Source organism: Benincasa hispida, chromosome 3 (assembly GCF_009727055.1).
Source record: "Benincasa hispida cultivar B227 chromosome 3, ASM972705v1, whole genome shotgun sequence".
Taxonomy (NCBI): domain Eukaryota; kingdom Viridiplantae; phylum Streptophyta; class Magnoliopsida; order Cucurbitales; family Cucurbitaceae; genus Benincasa; species Benincasa hispida.
In genome coordinates, this window is record NC_052351.1 from 40,823,240 (window position 1) to 40,836,584 (window position 13,345).

At 32.1% G+C, this 13,345-nt stretch overlaps 2 protein-coding genes across 4 annotated transcripts; one reads left to right on the top strand and one right to left on the bottom strand.

Moving 5' to 3' along the window:
- The first annotated feature begins 4,948 nt into the window (after window positions 1–4,948).
- On the top strand, window positions 4,949–9,340 carry LOC120073056 (wall-associated receptor kinase-like 14). 3 transcript variants are annotated; one of them, XM_039025655.1, is made up of 4 exons: window positions 4,949–5,227; window positions 5,584–6,337; window positions 7,664–7,738; window positions 7,866–9,340. In XM_039025655.1, the coding sequence occupies exons 2-4, from the start codon at window positions 5,638–5,640 to the stop codon at window positions 9,173–9,175; spliced, it is 2,085 nt and encodes a 694-aa protein (XP_038881583.1). In that variant the 5' UTR covers window positions 4,949–5,227; window positions 5,584–5,637; the 3' UTR covers window positions 9,176–9,340. The 3 variants fall into 3 exon arrangements, with proteins under 3 accessions (XP_038881583.1, XP_038881585.1, XP_038881584.1); XM_039025657.1 differs by having other exon boundaries at window positions 4,949–5,220; XM_039025656.1 differs by lacking the exon at window positions 4,949–5,227 and having other exon boundaries at window positions 5,265–6,337.
- Window positions 9,341–9,656: 316 nt separating this feature from the next.
- LOC120073057 (thioredoxin-like protein HCF164, chloroplastic) lies at window positions 9,657–11,069 on the bottom strand. Its single transcript, XM_039025658.1, has 4 exons — window positions 10,792–11,069; window positions 10,427–10,645; window positions 10,206–10,309; window positions 9,657–10,099 (listed from the first exon to the last, which is right to left on the bottom strand). The coding sequence occupies exons 1-4, from the start codon at window positions 11,002–11,004 to the stop codon at window positions 9,817–9,819; spliced, it is 819 nt and encodes a 272-aa protein (XP_038881586.1). The 5' UTR covers window positions 11,005–11,069; the 3' UTR covers window positions 9,657–9,816.
- Window positions 11,070–13,345: the final 2,276 nt, after the last annotated feature.

Sequence of the window (13,345 nt, forward strand, 5' to 3'; positions counted from 1 at the left end):
CACCCATTAGTTAACGAATGGGATTAGTTCGGTTTAATGAGTTTAGCCGATTAATCTCGGATCGTTGGAGCTCATGATCTGTAGGTCCACGAGGTCTCCCTACTAGCTCATAAATGGATTAGCTCTAGAGCAGCATGATAAGTTAATTTGAAGTGTTCAAACTAGAATTAAACGAAATTGGATAAATAATATTTAAGTATGATTTAAATATTTGAAGATGGAATTGTGTAAAAGTTAATTTAATATTTGATATTAAATTAATTAGAATTATTTAAATTGTTTAAATAATTATTTATTAAAAAATTAATTTATGAAATTAATTTTGTAAAATTAATAATATTTTCAATTTTATTAAAAAATTTATTCATGAAATCAATTTATCAAAATTGAAAAAGAAAGGAAAAACACAAAATGGAAAATAAGTATTTTCCATTGTCTTCATCTAGTAGCTCATTAACAACCCACTATCTTCAAGCTTCATTAATTCCAGGCATGAGTTGCATGTCATGCAGCTAATCTCTTTGCATGATAGTCTGCAATATATTGAAGAGATTGGAGTGATTTTGGATAAAAAAGGCAATCGATCAAATTTTTCTGAAAAAAATCGTGAGAAGAAAGGAGTTCTTCTGCTGGGTTGCTGTAGTGAGTTTGTCTATGAATTCCCCTAATTCAAGCTCATTTTGAGCCCCACAACTCAATCTAGAGCACCAACATGATAGTAGGGAAGATCTTGGAGTGGTCTACAACAAGATTCATAGGAGATTTGTAGCTAGATTCAAGCTTTGAGGAAGTTCTACAAAGGTATGTCTTGAAACCCATTTATTTCTGTTGAAGCATGCTTTCATTTCTGCCAAAATTAATGAATTGAAATGCTTATGGATCTTGGTCACTTCCGTTGCACGATGGTATGTTCCAACATATACATCTTACACTAATCAAGATTCAAGACTATCAACAATATATCTAACTCTAATCAATATTCATTCAGTAACTTATTTTGAAGTAAAACATGTGTGTTTGGTTTTATAAGCATTATATTACAAGTTTATCAGTAATATATTAGATATATGACATAAGTGTATCAAACATCAATCAGTTAATACTTGAAGTAAGATTATGCCAGTGTATCAATAGTAAACTCTAACAACAATCAACATTCCAAGTGTATTAGAAGTTTATCTAACAATAATTAACAATTGATTAGTAACTTATTTTGAAGTAAAGCATGCATGTTTCATTTTATAAGTAAATATCCAAGTGTATTAATAGTATATCAAATATAAGATCTGAATGTATTAGACATCAATCAGTAAATACTTGAAGCTATAAGTATATGGATATTATATAACATCACTCAATATTCCAAGTCCATTATTAATATATCTAATAGCAATTATGCACTTTAACCGTGAGAGGCATTTTGGATTTTGATTATTTCATTTGGGATGATTTTCTTAATTTTGCTATTTTTACGAACTTAGAATTGTTGAGGTGCATGCGTGCTTAACTTTCATATTGTTTGTTGTTTTTATGGGCTCAATTCTTTTCAAGTATAACATTGGTATATCAATAATATGTCAATACTCATTAAAAATAAAATTTCAAATAGAATATTAGTGTAGTGATAGTATATCATTAAGATGATTACCTAAAGTGAAGTATATCAATAGCAGAAGGACATTTTGGATTTTTAGTCTTTTAATGTTTGAGTGGGTTGCTGTTTTGCTAAAATTGCAAAAGACAAATTATTGAGACATGTCTGCAACTTTTTTTTTTTTTTTTTTTTCTATTCATGCAACTATCCCTTCTAAAAATATACGAACTAAGAAAGTTGAGATCCAGAGAGTTCAAACTACAGGTATATATATGTTAATACTGAAATAAATTAACCAAAAACCAAATTAGTATTTAAATCTAAGCTTTTCAAAACTTTAATTTCATACCAACGTTCAATTAGAGCATCTTTTCCTCAAATTATGTATCTATTTTTTAATTTATTGAAGGCACAGAATGTTAAAAAAAACTGCACATGAGAAAAGTTTTTTTAAATCAGATGATTGCCACAAAACAAGTGCTAAATAAATACCATTTCCCTTTTTGTATTATTATTATTAGTATTTTTAACCATATAAAAATCAATTTTTTTTCCTCCAAGTCAATAATATAAACTTATGTCAATTGAATTAAAATTTCATTACTCTCCACTATTTGAAAAATGTTAGAATTTAGTTCCATGATTTACAATTAAAAGTTAGTCCCTATGATTTGATTTAATGAAATAGTTATAAATAATTTCAGAGTTTTATCAAATTCATAAAAATTAAATTTTAACTTTTTTTTTCAAATATTAGGATCAAATTTCTAATTTACCCTATTATTTGATTACTATTTGAAATTGTGGGTGGTTGAGTGAGTTGTATAAAAGATGAAACGACAACCAAATTTAATGTGTGTTGACAATTTAAAGAGTATATTGAAAAAGTAACTTTAGATGGGAGAAAAGGGCAAATCACAATGAACCTTTATTTTTTTTCTTCTTTTAGAAAATTATAAATAAATAAATAAATAAATAAAAAGCACCCATCAAAGTCTCGGTGGGGATAACACAAATGAGATTTTTTTTATAAGGCATAACTTCGCTGTATAATATTCTCATTTCCTCCAAATTTCGTTACTTTTAAGCATTGTGGTCCTTATTCCAATTTTATTTTGCATTGACATTTACTTTTAAATAATATTTTCATACCATACTATAGTTTTCTTTACAATTTAGTAATTCAAATGAGAGAGATCGTCATTAAGTAATGTTTGGTTGATTTGTAAATTATCAACTATATTTAATATGATTGTTTTTTAAAGGTCAAAGATTCGATCTTCTGTTTTTGCCATACTTACACATAAGGGGAGAAAAAATTATACTTGGATTGAAAATTATGTTTATTACTTATATATTTCAGTAGTATATATATTTTGACAGTACATAGTTTCTTGGTTATTTTCACAATTTCTCCTAGATTTTTTTTCCTACAAGTTTAGTAAGAAATTTTAGTTTTAAAGACTATTTGTTTTTTTTTTTTTAATCTAATCTTTTGGTGTCCTGGAATATAACGGTTACTTGTCAGCCATTTTTAGGTGGATATGTTTGTTTTGTCCGAATTTTTTTTTATAGATATTTAAAAATATTTAGATAATTATATTTATTTCGTATAACTCGTATTTGAAAATGTTTTAATTATTTCAAGAACGTTATTATGACTATTCATGTCATTTACGCATCAATTTAATATAATTTATATTTATATAACTATGTTTATTAATTTAAATAGTATGGTTTTAAATATATTTAGTTTATGTTTCGAACTCATAGAAAATTATAGAGAGGTTTAAATATATTTAGTTTATAAAATTAACTAAAAAAGAATTTCAATAGTTACAGAATAAGAAAATCGCTAAATATAGAGGTTTCGAGAAACTTTTGAAAATAAGAGGAATTTTGCACTTTAAATTTCAATTGAAAATAAATTAAGATATTATTCGATTGAAACAAAGTTTATTTTATATATAAATGTATAATAATATAGTTAATTGAATATGTAATAATTTGTTAGGGAAATAATGCATAATTTGGGAAAGTTAATTTTTTAATTCGAAAAATATGTGTGTTTGGTCTCTAAATTTTTAAAACATATATTTTTAGTCCCCGAGTCTTTTAGAATAGATTCATTTGATCACTAAATTTTTAAAATATACCTTTCTATTATAGTCCTCGAGTTTTTAAAAATAAATATAATAAGACACTACAATAATTCATTATTATTATTTTAAATTAAAATTTTATCTTTTTAGGATTACCTCTTCTCTTATAGTATGTTTTGAAAACTCAAGACTATATATACCTATTCTTCAAATTTCGGACTTAAAACTGTAGTTTGCTCTTAGTAGATTATAAGAAAATAATACACTATTTCGCTTTAAATAACAAACAATATAAAAAAAAATCTGAAGAGCAAATATATCATTATGTAGACATTAAAAAAAAAAAAAACTCATTTTGCTAGAAGGCATCCAAAATTAGATAAACACCTCTGATATAGCATCTCAATATGCCTTAGATGCTTTAAACTAATGCAAAACAAATGAGATAACGAAGATGTCCATCCCATGAAATAAATTGTCACCAAATAAATGACATCTCTAGACAATAAAAATTATTTAATAGGTTCAATAATTTTCAAGATTGTGTCAATTTTAAAAAGTGTCTCATAACCTCAAAGCTTTTGTTCCCAACATGTCTCTAGAATTTTCAATTCAATGTAATAAATTCTTCTCGACACAATTATTTATTTTTATTTTTTGACCCCAACCAACATCCTCACTTAATGTAGAGGAGATTCAAAGCTAACTTAAAAAATTTTCGAAGGACAAGAAAATACGTCGTACAAACAAGTCAGTATACGAATATAAATTCCAAGAATAAGATATAGTTCCTACACGAGAAGTCATCTCCAAAACTATAGAAGTTAAACTTTTAATTTCTAATTTTTAAAACACTAGAGTCATACGATGTAATGAAGAAATCAATCAACACAGTCAGATTTAGATTCAAATATAAAAGTTGAAAGATTAAATTTATAATTAAACAATATATTTTTTCATGACATGGCAATGTTTTCACCTATTTTTTTTTAATTCTTTCTGCATTTAAATGATTCTGGTAGCAGATTTAACTGCCACAAAATTTAGTGACATATATATAAAAGAAAAAATAAATAAATGATGTAATAGGAAAATAAATTAAAAGTAATACATTGAAGAACGTTAAAAATATCAGGGGTACTTTCGTTATTCTCTATAAATTTGTGTGAGTGTGGAGAAAGAGTGTATTAAAATGATAAAGGGTACATTGGTCATATTAAAAATATTAATAATAATAAAAAACTCGTCGAGGCGTTCAAAAGTAAGAAGAAGAAGAAGCTCTCTATGAATTTCACGGTTCGTTCTCTCTTTTCCTCAGCTTTCCCTTTCCGTTTTCCATCAAAATCAACAAGCCTTGCGATTCGGGTCGTTTCTTTAGAACAATTTTGGGGAACAAATTTTTCTTCGATTGAAACTTAGTCTACAAATTTTCATCTGAAATCAACTTGAATGATCGTATCGACTTCTTCTCTCACCAGCTTCCAAGTGTGATCAACAGAGCATTTACTGCCATCGAAGAGCGAGGTCAGAGGTAGAGTTTTCAATTCATTAATGCTATGACCGTAGAAAATTGTTCCTTCTTTTTCGTCTATGATATTTGCTTCCATCTTAAGAATATTTATTAGGATAGATGGCCTCCCAACGGCATCGCAGTCCTGCTTTAAATTCTTCATTTAATTTCAGAGTTTTGAAATTTCTAGGTTCTTTACGAACTTGTTGAGAGAAATCGATTTGAAGGGAGGGCTGTTTGCTTTGTTCACATTTGAAAACCTTTCTGAAATTCTATTGTGTATCTCTTCAGATTCTGCTGATCATCTTTCCTGTCCAAGAATAGGCATTTGGTTTTGATTATTTGGCTTAGTTTTGAAGATAAATCTTCTTTTGCAGGGAGGGGATGATTCTGTTTGTTGCTTGTTCAGTTGGAGTAAGTTGCAGTCAACTATGTCTTCGCATCGAAACTTTCTAATCGTTATAATTGCAATTTTCTCGGTTTCTTTAACAATCGCCGAGGGGTTAACGTCCTGCGAAAATTCGGCTGAATTTGTACGCCATCCGTTTGGATTCTCAGACTCGAACCCAATCAAATTGACTTGCAGCAAAAATGGCGAGATTCAAATCGGCAGATTCCAGGTCCATAGCGTTACTGAAAGGAGCATCCTCATCAAACTCCCTACAGAGTGCAATATCTCTATCAATTTAATTTCAGAACTGTCCACCAAAAACTACAAGCCCACTCTTCGCAATAGTCTCCTCTTGAATTGTACCGAACAACCACTTCCATGTGGAGTCACGGCCAATTTCAACCTGAATCAACCGACGAACTGCGGCTTTAAGAGTAATAATGTCAGCTGCTTCACCAAGACCGAGCAAAATGGATTTCTGCCTCCTTTGGATAAGTGCCACTCCCTTTTGTTCTCTGTATTCGTTAATTCTACGTCAAATACAACCTCTTTGTTCGAGGTCGAATTTGGGATAATTGAGTTAGAGTGGTGGCTCTCACCTTCGTCTTCCGTACGATGCTCAAAAAATGCCCAACGCCAGAACATTACCAGATTGACGGAGCTCCTAGGATTTCGTTGCCAGTGCATGGACGGATTTGAAGGAAATGCTTACGACGACGTCGGCCACGGCTGCCGGAAAGGTAAGTCGCTGAGTTAATTCGGTGACTACATACAACTTATTTTATTTAAAATAGATATTAAATATGAGTTATTTGAATATTCAACGCATTGGGTTCCTGTTTATTTCAATGTTTTTAGTGGGTAACTAATATACCCATCCCCTGGGATAAATTGGGAAAATAAACGACAAGAAACGGCACATGTTAGCCAATTAGAGGTCGACACCTTGTTCTTTCTAGTCAATGCTGCTCCTTCTTGTCGTGGGGAAATATTCATTAACCATTTGCCTGCTTGCCCCGTCTACATTTGATTTGTCCGACGGTGGCAAAATGGTGGTTAAATTCTGTAAAACCTAGCTAAAATTAGAAGTAGGACTTTTATTTTAAATCCTTCCAAAAAAAATTAAATAGCTCCAAATGAGTAACAGAATAATTATGCTAACAAAAACGTAGTTTCGTAGTTTGAGGTTCCTTACAAGCTTTCTGAAAAATTACAAGCTTTTCCTTTGAATTCAGAATTTTTAAAATTATCTTTTTTCATTTTTATTTTGAGACGCCTTTAAAATAATGTTAGTTAATGGGAAAGTCAATTCTGTACATTTCTGAAAGTTTGGCTATATGCCACATCGGTGCTTGAGGTGGATATGATTTTAGTGTGAAAAGTCAGAAAATTCATGCCCGTGTGAAAACCGAATGCCATGTGCCCATAATAATAATATTAAAGGGAGGGAGGGAGGGAGGGAGAAGTGTGATGCCAATTTTTCAAATTGTGTGAATGATCTAGAATTGGTCAAAGAGAGAATGCATCATCAATGGATTTTTATGTGGGTTGTTTATAACTTATAGATCATAATATGCGCCATAAATGTTGCCAATTTAGAGTTTTAAAATGAGGTTCCTACTCTCCAGGCTTCTGATAATTTACAAGTCAAAGAGAGATAGAGACCATGGAACATTGTTTTAGAGTAAAATTAGAAAGTCATAGAGATGGTAAGACTTGGTGGGAGGAAGAAGGAGAGCTTTGAAGTCATGTCCCTACCACAAGCAGCAGTACAATTAGGACTGGGAGTGAGACTTTTTTTTGGAACGTTTCTCCAGTTGTCGTAACATGCCATGGCCTCTGTTTCATTACATATTTGCCAATTCGTTCTTGTTCTAATTAATTTTCCAAGAGAAATGAACAATTTATTTTTACAAGAATTCAATGGTAGAGAATCAAAGACTTCAAAAATTGCAAGTGAAAAAAGCATAAAGCATTGTTCACTTTTTTTGTTCAATTCATTATTTGTCAAGCTGCATATGTTTGCTTCTTTTATTAATTTGTTTTGCTGGGTGCATTTGCTACAGTTTCTCACAAGTGCAATCCTTCAACATATATTATTGGCCGATGTGGCGGAAGCAAAGTCGTTGCTCTAATTACAGGTAACTATACCCTACTTCATTTAAATGTAAATAACATGGCTTATCCATCAGATGGTACATCCATTTGTTAAAAAAAACACATCAATCGGTTGTCTATGGTTCTAATCTAACACAGTTATACTCTCAGGTGTCGTCGTAGGGGCTTCTCTTATGGCTGTCCTGACCCTTATCTGTTACTGCATCCGACGGCGCTCAATGTGTCTGAAAGGTCAGATGAGTGCAAAGAGGCTTCTAAGTGAGGCCGCTGGAAATTCAAGTGTTACTTTATATCCCTACAAGGAAATAGAAAGAGCTACTAATGGCTTCTCTGAGAAACAAAGGCTGGGAACTGGGGCCTTTGGTACAGTCTATGCCGGAAGGCTTCACGAGGATGAGTGGGTTGCTGTGAAAAAGATCAAATATAGAGACCACAATAGCATTGACCAGGTTATGAATGAGATAAAACTGCTTTCGTCGGTGAGCCACCCAAATCTGGTTCGCTTGCTTGGCTGCTGCATTGAGGAAGGCCAACAGATCCTTGTCTATGAGTTTATGCCCAATGGGACTCTCTCTCAACATCTTCAGAGAGAGCGTGGAAATGGACTCCCATGGACGACACGACTCACCATTGCAGCTGAAACTTCTCGTGCAATAGCATACCTCCATTCTTCTGTGCATCCACCAATATATCACAGGGACATCAAATCAAGCAATATACTTCTGGATCATGGTTTCAAATCAAAAGTTGCAGATTTTGGTCTTTCTCGACTTGGTATGACAGAAATATCACACGTCTCAACAGCTCCACAAGGGACCCCAGGCTACGTTGATCCACAATACCATCAAAATTTTTATCTTTCAGACAAAAGCGACGTATATAGTTTTGGAGTAGTCCTAGTAGAGATAATAACAGCATTGAAAGTGGTTGATTTCACCCGTCCCCAGAGTGAAGTAAACTTAGCTGCACTAGCCATTGATAGGATTGGGAGAAATTCTGTGGATGAACTAATTGATCCTTTCATCGAGCCACATAGAGATGCTTGGACCCTCTACTCTATTCACAAGGTGGCTGAGCTTGCATTCAGATGCCTTGCTTTCCACAGCGACATGAGGCCTTCGATGACAGAAGTAGCAGAGGAATTGGAAAGCATCAGACGCAGTGGATGGACATCAATGGAGGAGCATTTTTGTGCTGCATCATCAGCAGGCTCAGCTTGTTCATCTCCTCGTAGTGTAAGCGAGAGATCCATAAGTAGCATTACAATTAAAAAGGCCGGGTTGCTTGCAGGACTGGGGAGCCAGAGATTGATGATCCCGTCGGAAAACAACCATAATAAGGACTATCTGCCTCCTGTAGAGGAGGTTATGGATAGTTCCCCAGTCTCCATACAGGATCCTTGGTTAAGTGAACAAAGCTCACCTTCAACAAATAGTTTATTGGGTAATGTAGCACGGTGAAAAGAGAAGAAGAAGAAGAAGAAAAAAAAAAAGAGGAAGCTCTTTTGTAGGACATTTAACCTTTTTACGTTTCACCATTATTTGTGTATCCTACGGAAAATTCTTACATTGTGTCATTGATTTAACCTCCTTATGGATAGAATTATAGATGTCATTTCCCAGAAATGTGAAGCATTCTTTGTTCATCTTCAGGGAATGCCACATGCCAAGCATAGGACATTTTCTTCACATAAAGTTCATATCCAAGCAGTGGGATCGGCTTATCTGTCCGATTACAATTCTTGTATAACTTGTTTCATTTTTCAAACATGTACAAAAGTCAAAAGTAATGAGATTATCATAATTGGGTAAATACAGATCGCAAAACACCATAAATAAGAGGAATTCAAATTCCTGGGTACTTTTTTTAATCATTAAACCCACCAGTAGTTAGCATAAAACCAGATGGGGAAACAAGCAAGACTAATTAACAATCAAGAGGAGAAATAAAGACTTATTTACTATCAAGAGGAGAAATTATGTCCATAATACAAGAAACAATTGGATATATGGTATGAGATGGACTAGCTACATCTGGAATATCTATCAGAGAGTATTTGAATTAACAACTTGACCTAATGCTTCAAAGAAAGGAAGAGAATCTACCCATGACTTCTTGGATCAGAAATTTGGTGCACTTTTCTTGCTTCAGCACTTGAAAACTGTCCCACGACACGGGCATGAGGTATTGATGCTTCTCCACGAGCAAGAGCGTCTACATTCTCGAGCAGATATTGTCTTGGAAGTCGGCCAACTACATTGCCCTCTTCATTCCCCTGTTTGTCTAAAAAAGCAAAATGTGGAATACCCTCAACACCAAACTCATCAAGCTCCTGCTCCCACTTTGTATTATCAACATTAAGCATTACAAAATTTACACGGTCCCTGGAAGCCCAAAGAGATCTATTTAGCTTCCTCAAATTTAAACAAAAAAGTTTCTTGTAAACATGGAATAACATTTCCACAATGTATAGAACATTAAGATGATTACTTGAACTGCTGCTCAACTTTGTATACATCTGGAGCCAATTCCCTACAAACTTCACACCAATCTGCATAGAACTCCACAACAGTAGGCTTCCCATTTGAGAGAGCCTGAATCATTTAATCATCGTCAACCATCATCAGCAAAGCATCATATGAATCTTCACTCTGAGCTATAATTAGTTTAGTTTGAGATCATAATCAGGTAAAGCAAAGAGGAATCCAAACCTCTTCATAAGGCAAAGCCACCGCAGCTAAGTCCTTCAAAGAAACTCCAAAATCCAATCGACTAGACGAGAAAAGTGCCAGTGCAGAAACGGTAGAAATGACTGCAACTCGTCTATTGATATCTTTATTGGGAAACTCTGGAAAGCCCTGATTACTTGAAGAACTAGCGGGTTGGCCAGTGGTGTCACCGGCTGTTTCAGGACCGTCCGACGATTTTTCCTGGAGAAGAAAGACAGAAAAACGAATCGGTTTCGATTTCAGGTAATTAGGGCTAGTTTTGGTTGATTCAATTATTGAAGGAAATTGAGCAAAAATAACAAAAAAAGAAAGAAATGGATAGAGATGAAGAAGAAATTGAAGCATACCGGAGCGGAGGAAGTGTCGGAGTTAGGAAGCGTTTGGCAAGCTAGCGGTGAAAATTGGCGGCGGGAAGTTGGAAACCGGGCGGCGGAAGGATGAAGGAGAGGGTGAGGGATACGGAAGCAGAGAGGGATTCGGTGGAGAGTGATGGAATCAGAGGCAAAGCGAGCCATTGGGGGAGTTCTACAACTTTGCGGGAAAGCCATTTGGGAATTCATAACGAACAAGATAAGTTTACTCACTCCAAAATCTCTGCATTTCACATTTCCACTCAATTCCGCAGTTTTCTTTTCTTAGTTAATTCATCAACAAAAAGTTGACTTTAGTAAATGTAACTTTTCTTTTATTTCTTTTATTTTTTTGGAGAACGAATTCATAGTTAAAAATTTAAACATTTACAAATGAATGGAAAAAATAATAATAATAATAATTAGGCCACTAAGATTGAATTGGGATAATTGGGTTGATATATGTGCGGGGTGTTAACTTTAGTTAAACTATCCTCTATTCATTTTTAATATGATAATGTAATGATTTCTACGCTCTAATGTTAATAATGTCAACAATATTCAATTTTACGTAGCTTTTTTCAAGGTTAGTTACACAAATTTAAATTTATTGAATGCATAAATTAAACTTTGAATAGTTTATTGGTCGGTTGTGGCCAGTTTTTTTTTGTAAGATTTTCTTTTTTTTTTCTTTTTAATGTCAAGTGTTTCTATCTTGTTCGATTGAGGAGCCAATTTTGGGAAAGTAAAAAAAATGTGGGCTGCACTAGAGAAAGTGAGTTGGACTTGAGTCATTGGATTGAGTTGGGTTAATATTAATAATAAAAGAGTAATAGGAGAAAATAGTACAATTCAATTGTTTATTTAGATTTATAGTAAAACTTAGAAATAATAAGATTTTTTAAAAGACGTGTGCAATTAGGTTGACTTTTTTAATATCAGATTCACTCTTAATATATTTGGCCAACAACAATATTGAATATAGTGTAATTACTATAACGTGAATCTATTGGGTAACCCTTTGTTATCAATTTCCAATCAAACAAATTTTGTAGCTTTTTTTTTTTTGCCAATTTTGAATTTTAAATTGGTAATTTTTTATCATATTTGATTTGTATAACCAAATTTCAAGTTCATTCAAAATGAATCAAAAACTGCTTTTTATATCTCCATTTAAATTCAAATGTATAGTATATATTCAGATTTTACATTATCTTATTAATTCTTTGTTATTTATAAATATTCTCATCAAACAAAGTGTCTATTTCTTTCAAATATCTCAAATTTTCAATTTTTTTTACCACGATTATCACTTATCATCTTATTATTTTATTATATTGTTTTAAAAATTTGATATATACTTTGTTTTTATCAGCATGTCAATGAAAATATGTCATTTTGATAAACAAGTGAATATTCACTTTTGCAATCTTGCTCTTTTAGCTATGACTCTACAACGAGTTAAGCTTATTATTATTTTTTCCTCTATGGGTTCTTAGGTTTTGTAATTGATGAAGTTATAAATAAAATATAATTGTTGAAGCTTAAAGGAGAATAAACTTATGAATACATTGTAATTATTGAAACTTCAGTTATCAAACTATGACCTGACAGATTAAAAAAAAAAATGAGCTCCATTCCTAATTTTTCTCCCTCAGATTATATTTGAATTTATATTTTACTATCAAATTAAAATTTATCTAACTACTTTTCGAATTGATCACAACAAATACTTCCTGATTTTTCTCTTTAATTTATATTCGAATTTATCTTTTATTATCAATTTTGACTTTATTTAACTAGCTTTCAATTTGTTATTAGATTTTATGTAACTAGTTTTCGAATTAATCACAATAAACAAAAACTTCCTTATGTTTCTCTCCAATATATACTCGAATTTATCTTTTATTATCTAATTTGGTTTTACTTAATTAATTTTCTATTTGTTTAAATATTTGTTACAGGTTCGATTGTATCTAAATATTTTTTTCATTATTTTATACATCTTGTTGTCAAATTAATTTAATCTTTTTTATTATTATATTATTGTTATTCAACAATCTAAATAAAATAAGATAACAAAAAAAACCTAAATCTCATCTTCATTTTCTTCACTTAGTCGCGCCCCCCAAAATCTCTCTCTCAATCTCATATCTGCAATCGTTGATTCAACAACCCTTCTTGAATTCCATCGTCTTAACTAGCTTTTGACAACCACCCTCGCTAGGTCGTTGACCTTGGCCACTCGTGCACACATGTTTCTATTGAGGATGATGCCCTAAAGTCTCATGTCCTGTAATTTGTGAACACATTTTGTACAAACACTTGTGATGTATAATATATGATATTTACTTCACTTATTGACTTTGCACATTAGATGTTTCATTTGCTTTACCACAAACCAATAAACTAAAATCCTTACTTGTCATTATATAACTTAAGCATATATGTAGTGACATACAAGTGGATCATGTCTTAAGTGGTAACCAAAATGGTCTGTAGTATATGGATATAGGAGGGAAACCTTATCCTGGTAACGCTACAGATGCAA